The sequence below is a fragment of the Megalops cyprinoides genome, chromosome 1 (genome assembly GCF_013368585.1).
Source record: "Megalops cyprinoides isolate fMegCyp1 chromosome 1, fMegCyp1.pri, whole genome shotgun sequence".
NCBI classification, from domain to species: Eukaryota; Metazoa; Chordata; class Actinopteri; order Elopiformes; family Megalopidae; genus Megalops; species Megalops cyprinoides.
In genome coordinates, this window is record NC_050583.1 from 55,875,237 (window position 1) to 55,900,958 (window position 25,722).

Genomic DNA, 25,722 nt, shown 5'->3' on the forward strand with positions numbered 1-25,722 from the left:
ATGATCCATCATTATTGTGTGAAAAAAACAGCAGGTGTGCCAGGAAAAGGGGAAATCACGCTCAAGGGCTCTGACCCCTCCCGCTCGCTCTCTCGAGCACAGCCATACCGTGCGTACGCACTTCCAGCTCCCTAATGGGCTTCAATGTGCGTGCGGAAAAACCTGTTTAAGAAGGCCTCTGACACGCAGCCCGCCCTCCCCCAAAACATGTTAATGGACAGAATAGTGGAGCATAATCAAATCTAACAATCATTCTGGGTTCCAGCCTGTTCGGCTGCACTATGTAAGTACGGGTTTAAGCAGTGACGTTCTGAATCACTCTAATGATGCTTAAACACACGGCTGGCCGCAGGGCTGGTCCTGTGGCCGTGAGGTGGTAGCTCCAGGGCCATAACTCTTGGAGCTGTCCTGAGAGACCGTGGGGCGATAGCCCTCAGGGGTGAGGGATAAATAACTGTGGGGAGGAAAGCAATCTCCGCACGGTAATTACTTTGTTTCCATACACCGCCGAGAATGTCCACGACTTGTGTGTTCCAGACGATGACCCCGTGTTTACACAACGTTTCCCTTCCAGTCTCTTTGGCTCGGAGACCCATCATTTTTTTGGAGGAGACTGTGAGGTGAAGGGGGCCAAGCCCTGTGCCCCCGGTCTCTGCTGTGGATATTTTTTTGGTTGTGGTGGCTGGGGGTGTGGGGGTGTGAGGTGGGGGTTGGGGACAGTTGTGCGGTAAAGAGTAGGACTTGTAACCCAATTCTCCGCTGGGACACTGCTGTTGTACCCTTGGGTAAACTACTAATCCCAGAATTGCCTCAGTAAATATCCAGCTGTATAAGCTGGTAACATGTGAAAAATTGTAACCTATGTAAGTTGCTCTGGATAAGGGCATCTGCTAAATGCCAATAATGTAATGCAATTTACCATGAGATACTGCCGTGCCAGGCAGACGGAGTCGATGGTGCCCTGGAGGTAGACGGTGGACTTCTTCTGCGGGTTGTTGGGGTCGGGGAAGTGGATCTGGGCGCCAGTCCTCTGCATGATGTGCTTGATGTTGCTGCCGTTCCGGCCCATCATGAAGAGGTGGTGCTGTGGCGCGATGTCCAGCTGGGTGCTGACTGAGATGGCGCTGGCCAGGCTGCCCGCCAGGTGTTCCAGAAGGACGGCCGTGCCCCTCTGCAACACACAAAGACACACACGCAGGTCAGAGAGCGGGTACTGACGTGACACAGCGGGGAGGAGTGGGGCCTGTAACCCATGGGGTTGCCAGGTGCTGTCATTGCCCTGAACAGCCTACCTGACCCAAACTGCCTCAGCAAACATCCAGCTGTATAAAATGAATGATATGCAAGCAAACATGCAAGTCGGTCTGGATAAGGGAGTCTGCTTAGCAAATAATGTAATATTATGTCACAGCTGACTGCAGGTCACCCGCAAGGCCATGGAGGGCTCCACAGGGCTCCACAGCCAAACCTCATCCTCCTTTTTTTTTCTATTAAAATAAACCAACACAAAACCCTGGAGATTTAAAGTGCTGTTTGACATGCACAGCTCATTTGGGATGGAACGGAGTAGGTAAATGCAAGCCCGCTTTTCACAAGGAAGACCTTGGAAGGCCCCGCGGGGTGACCTAGTTCTCCAATGTTATTTTTCGCCTCTCTCTCTCTTGCGTGTGCTCACGCTCCCGCACGAGAAACGAGGGCCCCGCCAGGGCGCCGACTCTCGCGGCTATTGAGAGCGGTTTTGGCATCCCCTGCTCCCACCCCGGCTCTCGACGCATACCATACATACTCCAAAACCCACGACCGGCTCCGGCCTCCTCCGCCGCTGTCAGCATCGGACGGGCCAAGGCCAGAGGAGGCGCGAGACTCCAGGCTCCGCTCGTTTACAAGAATGGAAGCGGGAGCCAGGCCCATACTCACCCTCAAACACAACCACCCGGGCGCCGGCGTGGGCCGTCTAAAGGTGGAATGTTTGCTGCAGGGAACGGGCTGGAATGAGCTATGTTCCCCTTTCCGCTCTTGGTTGAGCTGAACGTGGGGCACGGGGTTGGGGGGGGGGTGGGTGATGTGTGTGGTGTACCTTGACGGCAGATGCGTTGTTCTGCGAGCCCCTGACCACACCCGTCGCGCCGTACAGCCTGGAGCGCTGCTTGAAGGACACGGAGATGTTGTAGGTCTGGGATATGTGCTGGATGGCAGGGGAGCTGGGGTCTGGGTTGATCTGGACCATCACCGGCAGCTCAAACACCAGGACCAACGGGAGCAGCTCCTGCAAGGTCAAACAGGGACAATCCCACTGGCTCAAAAATACACAAACGGTCCGATTCAGTTACATTGATGAGACGCATTACAATTTCTCTACCACAATTTCCGTGTTGCCATCTCTCAGGTAGGGAAAGGTAGGATCTCCATTGTTGTGGCATACTGCAGTATGTACAAAAGTCCATCACAGCTACAGGAACCTTCACATACCACTGCCCACGTCATCATGACCCAGCAGCGGCCACTGTATTGCATGTGGTACAGCCTGGATGACTATGAAAGATCTTACATATGCAACAAGAGACATGAGAGAAGCAGTCGCTGTGGTCACAGCTGTCACTGTGAAATCATAAAGCAAAACAGAGAGGCCATAGAACAACGTTCAAATGGTACAGACAAACAGTTGGCAGACTGCCGTTATTCCATGCCATTAAAGTCCCTCCAATATTCTTCTGCCAAAAAAATGGTAAACAGCATAAATCTCGGTAACCAAAAACTGTGACCACGATCAGTCCCATATGCTCTTGAGCCTACATTTATGTTTACATTGTGATTGTGGAAAAAATGAAAGACATTTAAAGTGGACTCAGAAGTGGTGAACACCAACAATGTTTCTGAATTCTTGGAAAAAAAAGAAAAAGAGTATGCAGTTTTCTCTGAGTTCAACAGAAACTATACTCGGCAGAGTTAAATCTCTTGGCATCTTGTCTTAATGCATAAACAGTCAGGACACATTACTGAGCACGATGGCTTACTGTTAGGGTTCCAAAGTTCAGCTTATGCACCATAGCAACGATTTTATTAATTACTAAGCGATTAGGGTGTCAAAGATTTTTAAACGAGGCAACGGTGTTCAGCAATATCCATGTCAAGAATTTCAGTGCCCCAGCGTGCTGCTGTAATTTCCATGATCTGGTTTGGTTTCCTTTTAAAACATTTCGTTTTGGAATATGACATCAGAGCTTGATTATTCTACAAATATCGAGACTCGACATCTGAGCCTCATTATCAAACCCCGGCAAAATCAATAATATTTAAGTTTTTGCCTCATTGCATATTTACTTAGACAGCACATTAAAAAGGGCTGGTATAATTCGCTCCTGACTCATACCACAGGAATGAAATCCGCTCCGAAAAGAATGCGTGGCTAATTTTTAAACCCATAATCTGACAAAGAATCAAGTGTAAGATGCAGTGTCAATATACATTACTTCCTGCACATGCTGGAACACACAAGCCAGATGAACCAAGTGAACTTTTTTTCCAGTCAACCAGACTGGGAAAATTATTCTAACCATACGCCGGATGGCAATGCATCCAGCATGCAGTTCACTTGGCTGATATAAATGACTGCAGGGCATCTCTCCATTTCACTTCTTGTTAGCCGCAGGTCAACAGTGCTAAGTTCACAGCAAGCTGACCATCTAAACAAGCGATTTTTTAAATGACCATTTACAGTACAACTTACTTCCAGTTTTATTGCTCTGTCTTATGAGCTTGACTGCAGGTTGGCCTGCCCTTACCACCCTTGACTTTCTTTACTGGCACATATATGTTTAATATATGTTTATCTCTCCACACTGAACCAGCAATTCAATACTGGCATGCAGCAAGGAGCACCAGAAATCAAAAATGCATATTGAGATTGTTAAAGAAATAACAAAATGTGCAAGGCACCAGGTAATTACTGATTTAGGATAATTGCAACATATCTGTAAAGTCTGAAGTGCGATGGACCTGGTCAAAGGCACACTTGCTTGGTGGTAGCCTCTTCTGCTGTGATTCCTGTCCGTAGCTCCGTTTCAACTTTCTCCCCTCCGTCCACTAGGTGGCAGCGTGAAAAAATGCAAAGGCAAATAGGTGATGCCTGCCGCGTCGCTGAGTAAAAATAAATAGGAACAAGCATGTGGCTGTGAGTGGAATCTGCAGCAGCACCTCTAAATTGGCCTCAGGAGAGAAAGAATGGCATGCTGCCTCAAGGCGCTCGGTCCTGTCGGGTTAAGACGGAGGGTGAGGGCAGGCCGGGTGTCGGAAGGGTGGGGGTGGGGGGGGAGGGGGTGCTTTGATCCCCACCACTCATATGCTGCTTTATGTACTTTGGAGCAAGAATCAGATGGGCCCGGTTTTTCAGAGCTGATTTTACAAATCACTCTGTAAACAATGGTGCGGTCGTGAGCCTTTCTGTCGTTCTCTTTCGGTGAAAAAGTGCAAACTTAATTGCCTTCTGCTGCCTGTGCAAATACCTAGAGACGCAGTGCACTCTGGCTTGTTTTTCTTGGTCCCCCCGGAGAGGAAGCACGTGTCAGGAGTTCTGGTGCTGGGGAAATCTGAGGAGAGTCTGGACAGAACCGAGTCACACGAGTGGAACGGCAACACCCATTGGACCCTGGACACCGCGGGCCTCCAGCTTACATTGTTTAAAAGGGCTCCTCTGATCACCACCATATGTTCCACATCAAGTCATTAGCATTCGATTCCCAGGCCCCATTTCCACCAGTCATTTATAAGACTGACTTGTGAGGCAAAAGGCTTCTTCCACAAAAAGCAGCCTATAGCCATAAATTACCTATACCATGTTGTAAGTGATTATTCAAACTCAAAACAAGCACCCACTTTTAAAACAAAAGGACAAGTAAATTACATTCTTAAAATGAAAGAGATTATCAGACCTCCCTGTCAGACACCCAAATACTCAAATTGTACTGGACATGGCGCCAGCAGGGGGCACTGTCTCTGGGACCTCAGAGAGCAGACCAACATACTGCTACAGTACAGAGAAGGCCCTCACACCAATAACAGCAGGAGCTGAATGCAAGCAGTGGTGGGCCGCAGCTCTTGTTGCCACGGAGACAGACGCAGGAGGTCAGACCACCATGGCTCCAAGCACAACAGTGAGAATGTGGATACATGAAGAAACATGCAGCCAGCACTAGTTATGAACCCACTCCATTCTCTTTTAATATCCAATATCTTCCTGTGACCCCAAGACAGCAAGCTAACCATCTAAACAAGCAATTTTTTAAATGACCATTTATAGTAATGACCATTTATAGTAATTCCTGTTCACTTGCAGAGACCAGGCCAAAGCGAGGATTCTGTGAGGACAGTACACCATAAGTCGATTCCTCCATACCTGCATGCTGCAGGGTTTCTGAGGGTGTGTTAAAGTTAATTACCCTGATTCTGGCTCTGGCTGCTTCCACACCTGCCGGCTGGCCTGCAATTGACACCTGGGGAGAGAGAGAGAGAGACAGCGGTCACGGCTTTCAGCACCTACCTGACTCCGGCAACTGCAACATTCCTAGCCGTGTCATGCTTACCTCGACCCCGTGGTGTCGCTTGCTTGCTTGGATTTTCCCTTTCTTTCCCACGTCTTACAGCTTAAATAAATCACTGATTAACCCAGTAACTCCATTACTCTTCTGCGTACACACTGCAATGTTTTTAATTATGGGTCAGCTGTGACCACATAAAAAACCTGCTTACGGCTCCTACACTGTCTTACAGAAAGCCATATTCCAGCTTGCCTTTCTACTTAACCAGATCAGTGGTTTGAGCACTCCCATAAAGTTAGTGGTTCAATCCCGCCAGTGACATTAACATTTCCAAATCAGAGGTAATCTCAGACATAATGAGCTTGGTTTTTCAAGGTCCTCTCTTAAAAAAGGCTTTGGCCTTGACACTAATTACAAACTGAAATCTAAGCAAAGATTATCCTGGCGATATCAGTGCCAGTGGTATCGCAGGCCCTTATCAGTTCTGTCAGACACCTCCTCAATTTTGCTTCATTCAGTTTTCACCAGCTCCCCATTATCATGAAAACTATACTCTGGCATCATGTGCAGTGATACTGGCCAAGTTTTTATCAAGCCTTTCTTGCAGTTTGCACAAACAGGTTTCGACACAATCACTGTCTTTGGGACTAACTGGTACCAAGCATTTCTTTATTCCCACCGGTCCAGGCCAGTACCAGCAGCACCCTGGACCCACTGTCTGAGCTAGTGTGAGTACAAGAGGATAGGAGCTCCTGGCATTACTCAATGTTAACATTCTCCACTTCATCAAGTCCTGAGACATATCTCATATCCAATTACACCAGCTTCCTCTGGCCTTTCCCAACACCTAGTAAAGATACAGTACGAATAGGTTTCCTCACACCACAGTCTTAATCATGGAGGAGTACTTGAGGTATGTGTCATACATGCTAGACTCATAAACAGGTTGCCTCGACACCAAAACCAGACTTCGAATAATAAAATAAGCCAGAATTGTGCATCACCTCTGGCCTTGTAAAAGTACACTGGATTGCATGTCTTGGGATGAATTTCCAAATGTCTCGCTTAATAAATCTTAGACAGACGTGGGCAAACCTCATTCTACGGTGCCAGAATTTTGCAAATTTTCCATGTCTCAAAATGCTGAAATGTTGGATATCTTGTGCACACAGTCACCTGCAATAATTTAGGCTAAAATGTGGTCAAATTAAATAATTACGGGTTTGGAAGGAGTAAAAAAAAAAAAAAAAAACAAACAAACAAAAACCAGAAATGCCTTCAGCAATGCAGGATTTGGGTTGCCAGCCCCTGTACTAAATCTGCGTATTTTCAGGAAAAAAAAAATACCTCAGACAAAAATAACAAAAATCAGACGGGATGGAACAAACCTGGTTGCTTTTTTCAACCTGGTTGTTGCGGTTGGAGTCGGGGAAGTGGATGTGACAGCCGGTGTCCTCCATGACCTTCTTGATGTTGTTGCCCCCTTTCCCGATGACGTGGGAGTGCTCCGTGTGCGACACGTCCATCTTCAGGGTCACGCGGTTGCTCTGCGTGGGAGAGGGAGCATTGAGGCTGACGTGACTCTTCCCCTGGCGCCGGCGTGTATCCGTCAGAGTCTGCTCAATGCCTTATACATCAGCACTCACATTCTGACACGAGTGGCATGGCTCACAACGATGGAGACGAAAATACAGGGGAATTGTAAGATTTTCTTCATCTGTGTGTTGGATTGAATTGTAAGATTTTCTGTGTGCGTGTGTGTGTGTGTGTGTGTGTGTGTGTGTGTGTGTGTGTGTGTGTGTGTGTGTGTGTGTGTGTGTGTGTGTGCTTTGAAACAAAAGTTTCCAATAAAGTATGAAATATAAATCAATAAATTTAAAACAATAAATATCTACTGTATGAGGCTAGGCTCAGCCTTTGAGGAGATTTGCAGTCTGTATCATTTCTGCAACACTGAGAGAACAGCCCTTTTTTCACACCTTGAAGTCAGTCCACAATCAATATTAGACAGTTCCAACATTCAATAGCATGTCTCTTTATGTTCTGTGCTGGGCAGACATGAAGGTACATTAAAACAAGACTCACAAAAGAACTGCACATTAGGTATTTGCTGTTCTACATCAGCAGCAAAAAGACCAGGAAGCATGGTACCCGTAAATTTTAGCCCTGCTATTGTGCAATGGTGAGCTATGGGGACACACTCATCTGTCAAAGCAGGGTGTGTGTCCTTTGCCCTCTGCAGCCACACACACACAAAAGAACGTACACACACACACACAGACTGCTTCGCAACAAGACGCCTGTCCCGCAGCGTGCTGGAGGGTGCAGATGGGAGCCAGGTTTGCCCTCTCCGAAAGGGGATTATGCAACCGATGGGGCTTGTCCAATGGGACGGGGGCTCCGCTTCTGATAAGTCATTTCACACACCTGGCTCCATGGGGCAGCAATCTGATGGGTCAGTGAGCATGAGACTGAGCCATTATTTCAGGAAGTCCGCCAGGCGGCAGTCTCACGGCTACCCCCATCCGCAGACCTGACTTCACTGGGAAGGAGTCAGGTTCAAATGAGTGAATGAATGAATGAATACCTTATGAGAGGAGTTTCCCTTGCCCCTGTGAGTCGAACCACACAAAACCAAGCTACGCAGAGCTAAATTGCTGCAGTATTTTGGGCAATGTGTGGTGAGGATCCCATATTCCTACTCACTTTCGTGTCGAGGACGGACATGATCTTCTCTTTGGCCTCCTTGACGTTGTCCTTTTTGCCGCTCACTTTGATGTGAGGATCTGAAAGGATAACAGCTTGCATCAACACTGGACAGCTGATTCACAGACAACTCCCATCATGCACCTCACAGAATCACCCACAGGCACTCCTTCACACCCATGGTTTCACATGCCTTCAGCTATACCCTAACAGTTACCATAAAAAATACAAAGAAACAATGCTTTGTGTTGTACACAGTATTAGTCTAATCATGAACAATAACCACAGACAATGTACTGCATATAATTTGCCTTTTTTTCAGGTGTGGTATGATAAGCTTTCACTAATTGATTTATATTGTATGACATCTTAACCATTAACTCTGGAGAACAAAGTGTCAGTTTAATTGTTGGCTTCAGAGCCACTGATTCTCCTTAGAGGAATCCTAACAGTGCTGTCAGGTGTGGGGAAAAAAAGAAAACAAAACAATAAAGTTGGCAAGATGTTTCACGAAGGTTCCAGGGCTGACTGACACGGCTCACATACTTCTTGTCATTCCAAACAGCTCATTCTGCCAATCAACTTCAAACCGTAACACAGTCTCTTTGCCCTGCTGAACTCAAAACATCCTCCTCCTAAAATCCATTACCCAAGCATTCCCCAGCATGCATGGGGCTTTGTATTCTCTAACCTTGAGTTGCTGGTTCAAATGAACGTTGTATAAGAGATGGTGTTAATATGCCAACACCCACTCTGCGAGCGCTGATATAAATCTCAGTGTATTATTGCTCAGCACCGTCCAAAGCCACAGTCAACCTGGAGAAAAGCCACAATGGCAAACACTGAGATGAGCAATAAAGAGAACAGCTAAGGGGTTTCGTGCTAATACTTACTGAACTCTTACTCGCTGCCATCACTACTGTATGTATGACAGCGGGGGATTCGTAATAAGGACCTTCAGTGCCAGGAAGTAGATCGAGAGACGATTTGGAATTCCTGCGCAATTCAGCTGTGAACTACCCAACCGCAGGACCTACCAGAAAACTGATTTGTTCTGATTAAAGAATCGCACTGGGGGAAAATTGCTGCAGTGGGTGCTTTGACTGCATGGCACACATGCTGATTTACAGGCCATCGCCATAACCGCTACAAAAGAATAACTGTGTTTAATGTGCATGTAACGCGCCCGTTCTCTGTGGTTTCCATCGGCTGCGGACGGGAGGTTTCTCGGTTTACGTTGGGGAGAGAAGGAAAACTCCATAGAAAAAACAATAATATCATGTGGACGGAGGCTATTAAACCTGGCTCATCCATTGTGATGGGAAAGCGCTGTGATTCTGTTGGAGAATTAGACACCATCATCTCCGATTTCCTGTTATTTTAATGGGGGGGGGGCTCCCATCACTTACAGCGTGTGCAGTGTTCATTCACTTAAATCGCATGCTGCAAAACTGTAATCATTTCATGAGATCTACATTATGATAATTACACAGATCGTGACACGGAGAATAACAGGGAACAGACCTGTCTGTACACACTGGTTCTTTATAACACACTCAACCACACAGAGCCCCCCCTCTCCAGAGTGCAGCATGTGTTCCTGTGCCTGAAAGGGGGCTGGGTCCAGGGGCAGAGTGTTGACTGTGTTCTGACACAGCTGGATTCCAGGAGGCCAAAACATAACCCCCAGGGGCCCTCCCAATGCCCTCACAAACGCAGGTTTACATGAATAAGCCGTCAGCTTCAAAAATAGCCCTTCCCCGGGCAATCTTAATGTACCTGGTGGAATTTGCTAATTAGCTGCATTTGTTAAATTTTTAACAGTGGGGGGGGGGTCAGTTATATCCATCCCCATAAAGCGCACTAAAATTTTCACATGCATATGAATTGCTTATACACTCATGAATGAAGTTATATGCAGAGGAAACAAACAAATAAAAAAAAAAAACAGCTGAGTTTATGATGAGTCATACAGTCATGACAACAAACAAACACAATCCGACCATTCAAATTATTCACATTTCTAAGAGATCTGAGTCTTGACACTACTTCCTGTTACATACTGTCTGAGAAGGTCATTTTGACAATGGCAGACCAAATAGCAGGCGCACATGCAGACTGAGGCATTGGACAAACTCGACAATGTCAGGCCAGTGGTTTAATAATGCACAGACAATGTCTCTTAACCCCACAGAGGGCGCTGCATGCCGAGTCTCATGCAGTCGCTTGGAAGGTTTTTTTTTTTTTTCAGCCAGAGTGCCATTAATGTCCGCGCGTTTTTATGGAGAGGCCCACTGTGGATTATGTCATGCAACGTGGGCCCAGCGCAGCCACGCCACAGCAGCCCCCCCTCCCCCCAAATGTGGAAAACAGCCCTGAAACGTAAACACGTCCACACCGAAATTACATCACGTTTGCAGCAGGCTCCGGCAGTTTTTGGGAAACAAAGAAATGCGGCAGTATCAGGAGACCGTAGGCTGCCGAGCTTCAGGAAACTTTCCGCACACAGCTGTCAAGTGGGCCCCACTCACTTCCTGTGGCGGAACACTTTGCCAGTAGAGGGAGCAGTGCCTCACCTCTGTTTGGTCAAAGTATCATGCATGAAGCACAAAACAAGTTTTTTTTTAATCATTTATCCTTTCAAAATACAAAAAACCTACACAGTGCATTTCAAGGTATTTGAAAGCAATGTGTGCTGTAAAGCATGTCATTGTAACTTGCCCTGGGTTCAGTTATTAACACACGGTTTACCTACATGATTACAATACAGTGACATTAACTTTATACCATTGGAAAAAGCTTGGAAACATATCGTATTAGACCTGCCTCAACAGTGGAAACCTTAAACCATTTTTTATCACTCTAATGCTTTGTTTGAGTCATTACTGTAAATGACCAATGTGTTTAGACTAGGAGTGTTCTTTCGTTACACACATCTGAGAAAAAAGACACACTTAAAAAAACAGCTCTAACTGCTACTCATAACTGCAGATGTAAAACAGCTTTGAAAACCATTTGTGGAGTCACAAACATTGGCAAAATGTCTTGCACTTACAGTAGAGCACAACTTACACAAACACTGAAGTGCAGGAAAAAAAATCATTCAATAAAACTTTATTAGTTATTGCACATTTTTACAATGAGACTGGCACAAAATGCTGAACATGTAGGGGGGTCCGTTTTCCAGAGAGAATAAGAAAAAAAAAAAAAAAAAAACAGAAAACCTAGGGTTTGTTGGGGAAAAAAATGGAAAATATTTCCCTGACCCTAGCAAAAGGTGGTTGAGAGACTCCTGGAAATCGTAGACAAAAGAAAAAAAAAGAAAAGAAACTTGTTGATTGGGGGAAAAAACGATTAATTTCACCCCCAATTAATCCTGCTGCTTTGAGACCGTGGGCCACATTTTGGCTGCGCTCCGTAAGAAAGCAGGAAGCTAATCTGTTTTCCTACTACATACTTTGAATTGTTGCACAGTCATGAGCAGGGACATACGATGCTGTGGAGGCTTCATAAAGCTTTGGGACGCGCTGGGGCCTTTGGGAGCGACGTCGAGTCTGTGTGACTTAAGCCCGATAACATCTCTTTTGTATGAGGAATACCACGGGCATTAAAGTCGGATTGATTAACATGCTGCAGCTTTAAAGGAGAACAGCCGGGCTTCCTGTGGCCGTCTAAATAAACAAGATTCCTCAAGGGAGCCCCATGATGTTTATAGCAGTTCTGTTCCTGTAAATGCCACAGCTTGCTTCACACATGAAGATCTGAGGCCTGGCTTTTTTTTTTTTCAAAGTAAAGGCTCAAAATGCATGAAATACACAACAGTGAACATGTCTTTTTCAGTTGTTCTTCCATTCCATCTTTCCATTCCATGTTCCTGTCATGCATTTGGTTGCAAACTAGTTGCACAGGCCTGTATTAATGCAGGTCAGACTTGACCTCCCCCAGTAAATTAAAACAGCTGGTAATCGTATGAACTCAGTGTTCGTCTGTGGTTAGATCACTTTGAGAGAGAAAATGTCAAAGTAAAGATTTGTATTTTCACTGTAGCGTCGCGGGTTGACGGGGCATTTGCATTTTAAACCGTCCCTCCCTGTGAAGCCATGAGTGAAATGCTGCTCACTCGTCCATGCCGCTCCACTAAATCACCTCCCCAAGACAAACGTACTGAACCGTTACCGTTTGTGACTCATATCACATGCCGTCTTCCAGCTCTACGTCATGACTTTTCACGTGGCAGACGGGAGGACGCAGAGTGGTCCAGCTTAAAAGCAGCCTGCCTCAATCACTATGGATTCCACCAAACTGAGTGGCTTCTGTAACTTCAATATTGACTCAATGAACCAAAAAAAAAAAAACAGCGCTTCCCCCCCACTCATGAGCCTACATATATAGCAACGTATACATTTATTGCACGTGTGCACATAATATCACCCTTCCTCCAAGCACCAGAGATGACTAGGTCTCCAAAAGGAAAAACGGAAGAAATAGTAAATTATTTAAATGATCATCAGTGGGCCATTATGCTTTGCGAGGGAGCGCTAATGGGTGCTTACACAGAAATTGAGACATTTTTCTTTTTATTCATCCTTAATGAATCCTGGAGGTCGTTAGGGCTGTTTGCATCTACGGCGTCACAAAATTTGCACGGCGACACGTCCGTTGCCACGGAGACGGCTCGTTTCCCTGCAATGTAACAGAGCATCCGTGTTACATGTAACAAGGCAGCCCGAGGGATTTATGCCCTTGGGAACTGAAGTCTGAGGCTGTTGTCCGAAAAAAAAGGAAAAAAAAAATAAAACAACATGCTGACAAAAAAAAAAAAAAAAATGCAAATGACCTCAGTAAAAGTATGGGACCTTAAATCCCCCCCTCTGGTGGGGTTTGACTCGTGAGCATACCGGGGAGCGCGGTTCAGCTGCCTAGCAGGTCTCCATGGCGACGTCGGCACACACAGCTGCCACGCGGTGAGGAGAGGGAGATAAGGGCACGGCGACACTGTCCCAACCGTGTTTCCACAGCTGCTGCCCGCAGCTTTCAATTCACCTCGAGTAAAGACATCAGTGAGAGATCTCCGTGTTCTTGTCCGCTCGTAAATTACACCACAAGGGGGTGGGAAGATTTACTGATTCCTCCAAATTGGATTGGTGAGCAGGGCTGGGGAATTAATGGGGGACAAAATGTCAGCCAGCTTATATTGAAGAGTGCCCATATTAGGGTTAAAAGTCAAGCTTGTTGCTTTTGTGGGGAATTGAACTCTACCAAACACTGTAATCATCTGTGTTGTGCAGAACAGAAGGATCTTAAGGTACTGAAAACACTCAGTGGCTCAGCTTTGTAATGTACATAGCTGCAAGTGTGCACGCCTCACCTCTGCTGATTTCCCTAACTGGCTATCAGTAATCTCTTGCATCAGTTTAAGAACACTGGCATTAACTCTCCTGGGCGACAAGGGGAATTATATTCACTCCATTGTCAGACCCTACACGTCGGCCAGGTCACTCCATTCTGTAACTGTAGGATATGTAGTTGTCCCTCCCCTTCACAGCTTCAAGTTCTGCTTGCATACTGTGTCTGTTCTGGTCTAAAACTCATGGAACAGTCTGACAAGCTTCCCATAGAGGTCAGGACTGCAGAGTCATTAGCCATCTGCTGTTGCAGACTGAAGACGAACCTCTTCAGACAACACCTTGGCTTCCCTCCCCAGGTATATCTCACCTTCTCAGTTACCAGTTACCACAGTTTAGTGTAAGGGGTAGATGCATGTTCGAACATGGTTTCTTTTGTCCTCTATGCGCCATCTTTCTTGAAACTCTATTAGATATCCTTTGTACACTTCGTAAGTCATTCTGCTAAATATCAGAATGTAATATAAATGTGATGGAAGCCTTGCACCAAGTGTGAAGCGGTGTTGAAATCGTGACGTAATCTTATCCATTAATGACCACTTGGAGTCCAGTGCCATCACTCTACAGAACACTCACCATTTTTTTCAAAATTCAAAAGGTTTTGCTGCTATGAATGACAATGAAATAACCAGAATGTTGGAAATCAAAAATAATCATGTTGAAAATGATTTGTTTCTGTACATGTGATGAAGCGGAATTGCCATGGTAACAGCTCTAGATGACAAAGAAGATGGCACTGTTGATAAGTGACTGGTAACATTCTCAACCTACTTTGTTTCAATGAAGTCCTTTTAAAACATGCTATCACTGATAGATTCAAGTCATGCAAACCCCACACCATCATAGTCTCAAAACGTTTAGGTAAATATGAGGGAGAAAGAGGGAGTGACATTCACAAACATTTTCAGAAACTGGTGAAGGTGACCCCTTGTCTCGTGGCTCAGGAAAGAAAGCCCAGCACTTAGCTGAAAACCCATATCCTACATGAGTCAATGCAAAAAAAAAAAAAAAAAAAAAAACACTACAGTCTTCTACTACCTTTGCACTGGGAGCCTAAATGACATGCTTCTGTGGGCCTTGACATTTTCAGGATTACTGCCTAGAACAGTGATTTTAAAATCTCTTTTACATTATCAATTCCAGGGTCAACTAACCAGTCATTTAACTGTGATTAATCATCATTGGAACATTATATTTTTTTAAGGAATTTTAAAATGAAAAACATGCAATATGTTAGCGTAATGAAATAGTTTTAAGTCCCTAGCAGCATTCTGCATATTTTCCGTTTTACAGCCTTGACATTTCAGCATATTTAAAGAGGAGTATTGCATGCATTGCATGAATTACCTTTTTGGAGAAATGAATTTAGATATCAAGATTTTTAGATGAAGCTTTTCAAGTGAAAATTCATGCCTAAATAAGAATAGCAATTTTAAATAGAGTCTGCTGAAAATGAGTAAATTAAACATTGTCAGTCTATCTTACACAATTTTAGGGGAAGCAAAGCAGGTGAAACAATAAAGAAGAATTACACACAAACATATTTAATTTAAATATTTACATTAACTGGTTAATCAGGAAAGAAATAACTGCATTTTGTAGTGCATGTTGTTCTGCTAGTTTCTTCTAAGATATGCAACACCTCAGCAAGAAAACAAGCTGTCAAAACATTTCATCATCTGCTTTGCAATGCCGTGCCGTGTGATTCCTCATCTTTACTTTCACAGCCAAAGTTATCGCTGAAGGATTAGTGGGTTGGAGGAGACTGATCTGTTAACTGATATCTGATCATTCTGAATTGCCAATCACTGCACGCCAGGCCTTCAGAGTCACAGCATGCGCAACGCAACGGCATTTCTGCAAGTGTGATATTTCACAAGTAATCTTTGGCCTACTGCAGTGCTGTTAAGGCCACAAACATTCCACGTGCTGTTTTACAGGCCAGGTGGGGGTTCATCGGGCCAGAGGAGTCCATCTGGCCTGTGCAGTGGTGGAAGGATCGTTGACCCTTTACAACTATTAACACATATAACCTTCAATATAACACAACAGTACATTTATCATGATGTGGTATGGCGCACACACGTTCACAATGATATTAATTACATTTTGCAGACATTGTCCATATATACAGATTAACTCCATGAGATCGTACACAGATCTATTCGAACAGCATCTGTTCAGTCTCATAAATGTGATATTGTAAAAGTCAATTAAAACAGTCTACCACATACCACATTCCATCGGAAGTGTGCTTTTGATATCTTTAAAAAGCACCCCCAGTTCCTTCCTAAGCTGCATGTCTGTATTACCGGTTTCTCAAAGACACTGTAGCATCAAATATAAAAAGAATACAGGGTTAAAGCAGGATACCTTGTCCAATGCGGGGTTGTGTGATCCAGATAAAGAAGGATTTACATTACTATAATAGCCTGTTCCAGTACAAGAGTACTTGATCCCAGGGCAAGTACAGTCTTTTTCAATGTAGCTTAGTTCCCTCATCAATGAGCAAAATAAAATGGATGTCTAAAGTTACCCTTTTTCCCCCTTACAGTGTGGTATAAAATTTCTGCAGAGGAGACACAAGCAGCAATTATAATGTAAACTTTCTGCAAAGCCTTGCAGTGGCAGTATTGATGTTGAATCTGCAGAGCGTGGTCATCTCTCTTTAAGGCTGTCTCGAGCCATCCTTGAAGCCATTAATTTATGGGATCAGTAAATCAATGCCTTTGCTAGAGCGAAGCTTTGGAAAGGTTTGTTATTGCTCGCTGGGGCTACTGGAGAGCTGCACAGATCCAATGAGATTGGACTCAAAGTCAAATGAATTCAACAGACATACAGCTCAAAAAAGCAGGAAAGAAGAACTCCCCTAGCTACACGGCAACACCTTGGATCATGCAAGAATGGAATGCATTCTGGGATTCAGGCTTCCACAACAGGATGAGAACTCTTTTTTGCCAGAATTAAGCAAGCACAAGCAAAAAAAAACTAAACAAAAACAAACTAATAAAACAGGGACAAAGATCAGTATTTACCACCCCAACACATTTTGATAACAGCAGTTTCTATGCTGAGGTTTATGCTGCCCTGTAAGGTTCTGTTTTAAATTGTCTGGAGACATAATAGGGCTGTTGGTGATGCTATTATTCCAGCTGGCCTGAACCTGCAGATACATCAAGGAGCCAGAAGAGTTGTCGCTGCAGCATTAACGTTCCCTCACTGGAGGAGCAGGAGCTGCTCTTATCAAGTCTGCACAGCTATCACTTAATGGCTCACATTAAGCGGGCCTCTTTGACAGGGCCATGAATGGTAGGGTAAAAACATCTGTCATGCCCTGACAGGGCATGGAAATTATTCAGGCTGCAATGCTAAGAAGGCAGAGCAAAGCAATTCAGGTGTGGGGTAAACACCAACAATGACACAAAAAATAAAATCCCACACACATCAGTGACACTTAGGGTGCACAATTGACTGGCTATAATTAACATGACGGAATTGAGGATTTAAAGTTACATTAAAAAAAAGCCAATAAATTCAAATCACACAGCAACGAAGGGACATTGAATGAAATTACACTTTGATTTTAATTTTGATGATTCCACTGTAGTATATCTACTGTCTGTCAGCAATCAAGCAGGTGTGTCAAAATTCAGTTGTTGAAGGGGTTTAAAGCACACTACATGGCAATAGCACTTACAACAGACTTCCAGTTGAGCTGACAAAGGGTTAAAAAAAAAGTCACCACCAGTCAAGAAACAGTTATTCCATCTGGCCTACAACAGCTATGTAACATGTAGTGGTATGACAGAGTAATTTCATGTGTTTTGTAGAGATGCTTGGAGCATGCAGTCACTAGATAACTGTAACCGATTATGTAACATTTTTTTCAGTTTAAGTAATTCAGAAGGCTGTCTGCCAATACACACAATAGCGTGCTGGAATTTAAATAATCTTTGACCCCCCCCATGACAACCTAATGCAAATAGTATTTGTGACGCATGTGAACTTGGGAGCTCAGGTCAGACTAATGTTTGAAACTGATCTACTATCCTGACCCTCCTGTTGCACTGTCAGTCACAGCTGCATTATGGCAACCATGAAAGCTCATTTCTGTTTTTTTTTCTACATGACTTCACAATTTTTTTAACCTTAGTAATCAGACCATGATGTCTGACATGTCAAAAATGCTGCTCTGATGTTTGTAATGGTCCCATAGGTCCCACACACAGTATCTACAGTACACGCAAAGTGTTATGGCGGAATTTAAAATGTTAAGGGAGAAAAAATGTGTATCTACACTTAATTTTCAAAGAAGAAAACAACTGAAACTTTACCTTCTCTGTTCTTATTCATATCTATTGGAGTGCTATTGGTACATTTTGTGTTTGCAACTGTATTTTGGCTTGTTCTATTAAAATATTCACAGATCATTTTGCAGAATTGAATGCTGTTAGATCCAACAGACAAACCCATCCGAAAATGAGAAAGAGCAAAACAGCAGGTAGAATAAGGCACAGAGATATTTACAGTGTTATATGCCAGATTTAGCATTATTCCACAGGCTCTGACATGGCTAAGGTGCAACAGAAGGAGCAGCACCCCCCCATCACACATAGCCCAAAGACATGACCTTCTCCACAGAGCTGTGTGACACATGTTCCTGACACTGAAACTGTGTAAATGTGAGAACATAAGCCTTAACATAAGTCTGACCCGCTTATCAGCTAGGCATCAGCGCAAAGTAACAGAGCAGACTGGAAAGTTAAACTTTTATCTACTTTCAACAAGGAACCGCTCTTTTCAATTACCCTCCAAAGGTAAAAAAGAAAAAGGAAACACTATATGACCTTGATTCTAAAAATAATTCTATACTAATTATCGAAAGGGAAAAAAAGGTCTGAGAGACAACCAACAACAAAAAGGAAAAAATGCACCAAAGCAAGATGATGCAAATATATGCCATTCTCACACACTACTTATAATGGACAGAGTGTTAAATTAGGAATATTTTTTTCCTGCACCCCTAATTCCAAAATGGCACAAATTTGTTCTTTTCATTACTTCCTTATATATATATAACTGGTTATTGCTCTAAAACCATTTATTTGTCATATCCTTGGTATATCCAGCCCATCCCTTGGGTTCCCATGGGTTAATTTTTGAAATATATATTGATAAATGGAAACTGCTACTAGTGTCAACTCAGCTACACAGGGGGGAGAGTGTATCAGGCAGAATGAGCATTCCCACGCATCTATCAAATACACAAGAGATATCAGTCAACCCTGATGAGAGAAACACACACAAAGACTTACCTTTCTTGGACTTGGCGCCTATCTTCAGTTTTGAAGGCCATGCGATCTGAGTCTTTGTTTCCTCCATAACCTGCAAGACAGAGGAACAAAAATGCATTGTGTTGGACACAGAAAGCATCCCTGGATTGACATTTGATTGCAATTAAAGACAATGGCCTTGGGGCAATGAGTGGGTTAAATACACGACAAATCTCGCCTTGCTGAGATATTAAAGTACACCCATTTTCTCTTTGAACTTCCTTCTCAGACTAATAAAGCAGACACTGTACTTCAGTTCACAGCAATCACTTCATTCTCTACATTTCTTTGACTTGACAGAATGGTAAATAGCATGGATGCTAAAACTATAATTAATAACAAGCCACTAATTACCCATAAAAGAGCTGCCAATCCTCACAAATGTAAATTTGCATTCTTTGGGACACTTCCCAGTATTTTCAGCATCGGTCTTGGGGATGAAAGAAAAATAATTTGCAGGAAATAAAAGGATAACAATTAAGGGGGATGTTCTTTTGGCATTTTTATACTTACCAGTTGCCCAACCTGTTGTTTGCATGGATCATGGCATTTAATTGCACTGCAACTGACTGCATTACAGTTTTGGTCTGACCACAAATGTAAGGCTTTTTGTTACACAGTATTTTTCAGTAATACCAGTGATAAGATAAAGCAAAACTTAATGTGGTTAGATAAAATATAGGTCTTGGTTAATATCTGTAAGGAACTGAGATTGCAGGTATTGCATGCCCGCCAGCCAGCTAAGCTACAGGTTAGTGGCATACTGCCATTCCTAGACTGAGCGTTAAGCCAATTCAGAGTCTCCTACAGAGTCACTAAAAAATAACCCAGAGGTCTGAGTCCTTACAGACATTTGTTTTTATGCCATTTGAGTTCATTAAAGCAGGGAGAAACCAGATAGACTTTTATGTGGCTACTCAATAAACGCCCACACTTTGACAATTTTAAAGTTTCTTCCTCCTCCTTCTTCTTCTGCAAGTAACTTCTACTACCCACTATATCATTGCAAATCCTCCAGTACCCCGAAAAATATTTCTTATCATTAGTCACTCCTGTCTAGATAGCCTGAACTTGATCATGCTCAATCAATAGCAACACATTTTCATTGTAGCTATTTGTAACACAAAGAGGACATTAACACTTAGAAACCAGGTAATACCAAGCATACAGTCAATAACGGTGTAAATATTTGATGCTATGTGAACCAGTAGCAGAAATTTAAAAAACAGATGGCACCTATCTCTGTTGTGCAGGAAAACTGGCCAGCTATTCTTTAAATACTGATTTTTGGCAAGCTAGTCTACAGTTTTCCACTCATCAAATGCAGGGGTTAGCTGCCCGACGAGATATGCCCCTCATTTTGAAACCAATCATTTTAATAGAAGACATAATTTGCAAGTGTTTATATACAGACTTAAATGATGTTATTTGCATATCAGAGTAATTTCTGTGTACATTGAAAACACTGTTTGTTATAATTATGATGACAGTATCAGGTACAAAATATTTGTTTTATTCACAAGGAATATCAAGGGACAGTAACCGCTCATTTCCATAGGCACACGCTCAGCAAACAAATAAAAAAATAAATTCCTGCAAATTAGGTTCCAAGATGGGAAACATTTAATGGTGAATCGGTTTAAATAATCAGAAATAAGTCACAAAATCTGTTATCCTCATGGACAGGCATTTAGGAGGACATTTATGACACTATCAAACAACAAAAATGTGTATCATATGCCCTATTTAAGCTTCATTAAGTAGGGTATAAGATTCTCCTTTGTGCCAGCTCATACAGTATATGCCTATTAAGCCCTCTTGTACCAGCTGACTTTGGATGGTGCACCTGGTATAGTAATAATTTTGTAAGAATTTATGGCCTCTTTTGCTGAAGGACACACACTTCACAATCAGCAGTGCAGTGTGTAATGTCCTGTTTGAACTCCATTCAGTTTTTTCTCCCTGTTGAGCCTGTTGGTTTGTGAAGCTATGACAGGTGAAAACCATCAAGCTGCAAATGAAATGTGCCAGTCAAGCACTTATTTATGATTTTGGAAAAACATCCAGGCAGGAAAACGCTTGGTGGTGGGAATATTGAATTCTTTAAAGACGACATTAACTGGCTCTGAAGCACACGAAAGATGTCAGCTTTAACAAGAGCTGAAATGTCTGATAAAGCTACCAATAGTAACGAGGAGCATGTGCACGAATGTGGCTGAAACTGTGCTCTGCAGAAGTCCAGGAATAACAGCATGCTACGCTTTAATACTACATGTATTCTCTGCAAACTCTTGGAGCCGTCTCACCTTACTCCACTTCCTGCATATAGACAGGGGGGATCAAGTAGTCCAGATCAGCGAAGCAAACACGCGCCATCTGGTTTGTTTTAGAGGTCCACTGACTAGCCTTGTATAAAGACTGCTATGTCAGTCCTTCCCTCCACATTTCCTTATTTGTATTAATGTCCTGAAGTTGTGCGGCTTTACTGTCACGCATACTGGAGGACATAAATCTAGCCAGCATGTGGTTTCAGAGCGCTGGACTCCGACCCTCAGCTTTTGTTTTCTTGAGCAAGGTACTTGGACGAAGAGTAAAAATCCAGCTGTTCAAAATGGGTTACTGGCTGCGTAAGATGCGAAGAACCTGATTAGGCCTCTTTCAATCTACCAATGAAATTCACCGCATTAGCTACAAACACAACTCAAGCATGTTTGGTTTCCTAATAAGAATATCCGTACTGTTACTATTTTTTTATTATTGAATTTTGTATTATTAAAACAATCTTAGGTAATTTTATTATTATTTATAACATAGCCTTTGCTATTTGGAGACCCCGTGAATCCACTCCAGATCATCTGGAAAAACAGACAAAATTGAGGAATTCGGTACACAGAGTGTTTGCAGCAGGGATTGTGTGCTCAGCTCAGTTATTAACCTTAGTTCCACAATTTCACTCAGTGCAGCCAGTGGAAAGAATCCGGTTTACAACAACAGCAGATTGCAGCTGCAGTTTTCATTCAAACTAAAGCCTCTTTCCATAAAAGGGCTTTTCCTCCAACAAAATCATGGTGCAGATGACACACATCATTACGCCAGCCATCTGTGAGGCTTTTACGAATGAGACGTCCATTTTGGCTCCGCTTTGCACTTATTGAAAGCATCTTTCTCCATGTCCGTCAAGTGATGCTGTTTGAAAATAAAAATAAAACTATGGAGACTGGAGAACACCTGCGCACATGAACACAAGTACCCAGCATCAACCAAAATTAGGATCCCACACACTATATAATATTACAGTCCATCAAGTCACTTCAACATTATGGCACACATTTTAAGAAGGTTGAAAGCACTAATGCACAAATCAACTTCTACAAAAAAGATTTGATTGATTTGCCTATTTCAGATTCATTAATGACACTGTGGTTAGAGCTGAGGTATATTTCAACTAGGGGACATGATTTGAGATACTGCACATATATTTCAGAGACACAAATAGCTTTGTATAACCAAAAAAAGCTTCATAAACTGCATTCGGCTTCTATCAATAAAGAATTTGGCCTACGCTCTTGGTCTTGTGTTCTGGAATTTGGAATGCAGAATAAGAATTCAGTTTTTTTCAGTTTCAGGCCATTTTTCTTAGCAACCTTGTATTCAGATATGCATTGTGCAAAATTCAAACTTCAGCACTAAAGTGCATGTATTTTATTGCACTGGCATGTCTAAACTATGCTGAGAGATTAAACCATTTCTATGGACTTTGGCATCCTCTCTTTCTTAAAAAGCTACATGCTGCAAAGTGACATTACCCAGAGCTGGAAGGTCAGCACTTTGTTGGAACATTTTGTGTGCAGTTTAAGAATTTCATTACTCCCGAGTGTGCAAGCCTTACTCGCAAATACAGGTTGCTGCTTTTTGTCACCAGGCCTCCATGACAAAAACAAATGTTTTAACCTGCAAAAATGGACTAAAGAGGCCATTTCTATGCACTGAGTCTACATCACTCATACACAGCTGCTGGAGGAACGGCGTCCAGTTAAAACAATCTCAACTGAAACGTTTAGCCTACGAAATCCCAAACTGCACAGTTCCACTCTGGAAACAGGGGAATTTAAAAAAAAAAAAAAAACCAAAAACAATGAAGCTTGCTAAATTTCTCAGTATTATAAATGCAGCTTTGGAAACCACAGCAATCAAGGGCTGGTTGCTCCATACGCAGGATTAAATGGTGTTTAACTACACGGGCGCCTGGTGCCAGCAGCAGAAGCAGCAGCTGTATGGCTGCTGCTGCCCTTCCTTCGCCACTGCAGCCAGCAGAGGCACAATCCTGACCCAGCAAATCATTTTTTATTTCAAATCCTCATCAGGAAACTGCTCATTTTCTCTAAAGATGCACATTTTTTGGAGGCTCGCCACAAACCAGGATGCATAAATTCTGGAGGCACTTGAAAAAAAACGAGGCTGCGGCCAGCCAAAAAAAATAAATAAATAAAAAAATGACAGTCACATGACCGAGGTTCAAGCAGGAGCAAACGTTCCCCGTGTTCTTTTCCACGGGATTTTAAGGTTCATCATTGATTAGATCAGTGAAAAGGTCTACTTTGAGTTTTACAAGTCTGCTTGATGATGATTTTGGCCAGCCTCCCACTTTTTGGTGCCCCCCCCCCTCCATGAACGTTGCCCTATTCTGTGGCTGATGCTATTTTTGGCAGAAGCATACTGATGTGAATTACTTAAAGACCACACACACCTCCTAATGGGTACCCTAGACATTTTTTTTCTACTTATGTCTTACAACAAAAGTATCAAAAGAGCCTAATAATTTCACAAATTAGGTTACCCATGAATTTAATCTGATGCAAACGTGATAGCGCTGCTAAAAGGGACATTTTCCAGACCTGGAAGATATTTCAAAAATACTGTGCTGTCGGTCATAAAGTTGTCTTCAAAGTAGGCAATTCCAAACACTTAGAAAATATTAAAAAGAGTTAAACTCTAACATCATTGTTAGTCACTATATGTATGCTAGTATGGTAGAAGGTAATGATATTGCTCAGCCTGCAGTGCAAACAACCCAAGTTGAAACCCAACAGGTGTGACGCCACATTACCACTATCAACATACACCAGAAATAAATGTTATTATTATAAAGTTATTATGATAAAATGTTACTTCTACTTTCTGTGACATTATTGCCATTTTGCAGATGGTCTTATCCAAAGCAATTTAGGTAGGCTACAAATTTTTATATGTTACCCGTTTATAAAGCTGGATATTTGCTGAAGCAATTCTGTGTTAAATACCTTGCCCAAGAGTACAGCAGTAGTGCCCCAGCAGGGAGTCAAACCGGCAACCTTTTGGTTACGAGTCCCACTCCTTACCACTATGCTACACTGCTGCCTTTCTTAATGAAATAAACCAGGACTAAAACGCCAACCTAATGCTAAAGCAGTGTAGCCTAATTCAGTCATTACAGCTACTCAATTTCATTTTAAATGTCAGAAAACAAAAGAAAGCAAAAAACTGGAGCCTTCCATTTAAATTAATTCTGTGGCAACATTCTATTTTTAAATTGCAAAACCAGCCCTGTAACTGTGTTCTAAATACTTTTGAAATGCTGTTACTCATACTGCTGCTCTTTTTGTGGGTGTGCACATTTCAACTTTCAGCTCATTGAACACGATTTAGGTTAACTAAGGTAGTTCAGGTCAACCCATCTGTCACAACCCTAATTTTATTAAGCAACTGACATCAGATGACTCTGAGAAATACAGCGTGCGTGCCTGTGTGTCCACTGTACATATACTCCACATCTGGATATATGTTAAAGGCACTCATTAAAATTATTCAAAATAGTTGGTGTTTGGCAACATATTGGCCAAACATATTTTATATTTCTGTCAGTGCATTGGCATGTAAAATGTAAGAAATAAATCCAAGAAAAAGAAATCCAAATCCAAAAAAAAAAAAAAAACAGAATTGATAAGGCCCTACACAGTGCTTCAGTGTCTGTCTATTCAGATTTGTTATGAAGTGCTGCAGCTGCAAAAATGGTAAAAATTTATTCTAAAAGGCCAAAACTGCAAATTACTGGTGCAAGATACAGTAAATGAGATGTCAGTCTGATTAGTGAGATGAATTTACCACAAAACCTCAGAAGCTGTGCTGCCAACATGACAAACATTTGTAGGGGATACGCTGAACCTTGTTAAAAGTTAACATGTTTTGTTGCCCAAACAGAACAGGGGCATGAACCTTTTCGATCTGCACAGGAATTCCCTTTTTTTCACCTAGCTTGTAACGTATCCTGCAAAACATTCCATGTAACGACAACATCCACAATCTACCACCACTGTGGTGTGTAGCCTTTGCCAAGGTGTGGGAGTGAACTGGTGATCTTCCCTTACCACAGAGCTGAATCTGGTGAGGCATACTCCATTGTCTTTGCAAAAAAGGCCCAGAGATTGAACTGATGTCTCCGTCTATAATGGGCTCATTACACCATCAATCAGTCAGCACGTCTACCAATCAATCCATAAAATCCATCCATCCATCCATCCATCAAATGTTAATACAGTATATACATGGTACTCTTAAAGCAATAGGCAAATGCACAGAGTATAATACACAGAGGCAAGGCAAGATGAAACACTGATAACTGAAATGTAACATGGAACATGAAAAAAGCCCAATAATACAGTTATCATATATTATACATACATGCATATTCTTATACAGTAACTTATT

At 42.7% G+C, this 25,722-nt stretch overlaps 1 protein-coding gene across 1 annotated transcript in view; it reads right to left on the bottom strand.

Moving 5' to 3' along the window:
* LOC118778338 (protein bicaudal C homolog 1-like) overlaps window positions 1-25,722 on the bottom strand; it is a 65,187-nt gene that overhangs the window by 11,326 nt on the left and 28,139 nt on the right. Inside the window, exons 3-8 of the mRNA XM_036529843.1 lie at window positions 18,961-19,030; window positions 8,241-8,320; window positions 6,923-7,081; window positions 5,436-5,489; window positions 2,078-2,266; window positions 920-1,171 (exon numbers count right to left, since the gene is read on the bottom strand). Coding sequence (XP_036385736.1) covers window positions 920-1,171; window positions 2,078-2,266; window positions 5,436-5,489; window positions 6,923-7,081; window positions 8,241-8,320; window positions 18,961-19,030 — 804 coding nt within the window. The remainder of the gene's footprint in view (window positions 1-919; window positions 1,172-2,077; window positions 2,267-5,435; window positions 5,490-6,922; window positions 7,082-8,240; window positions 8,321-18,960; window positions 19,031-25,722) is intronic.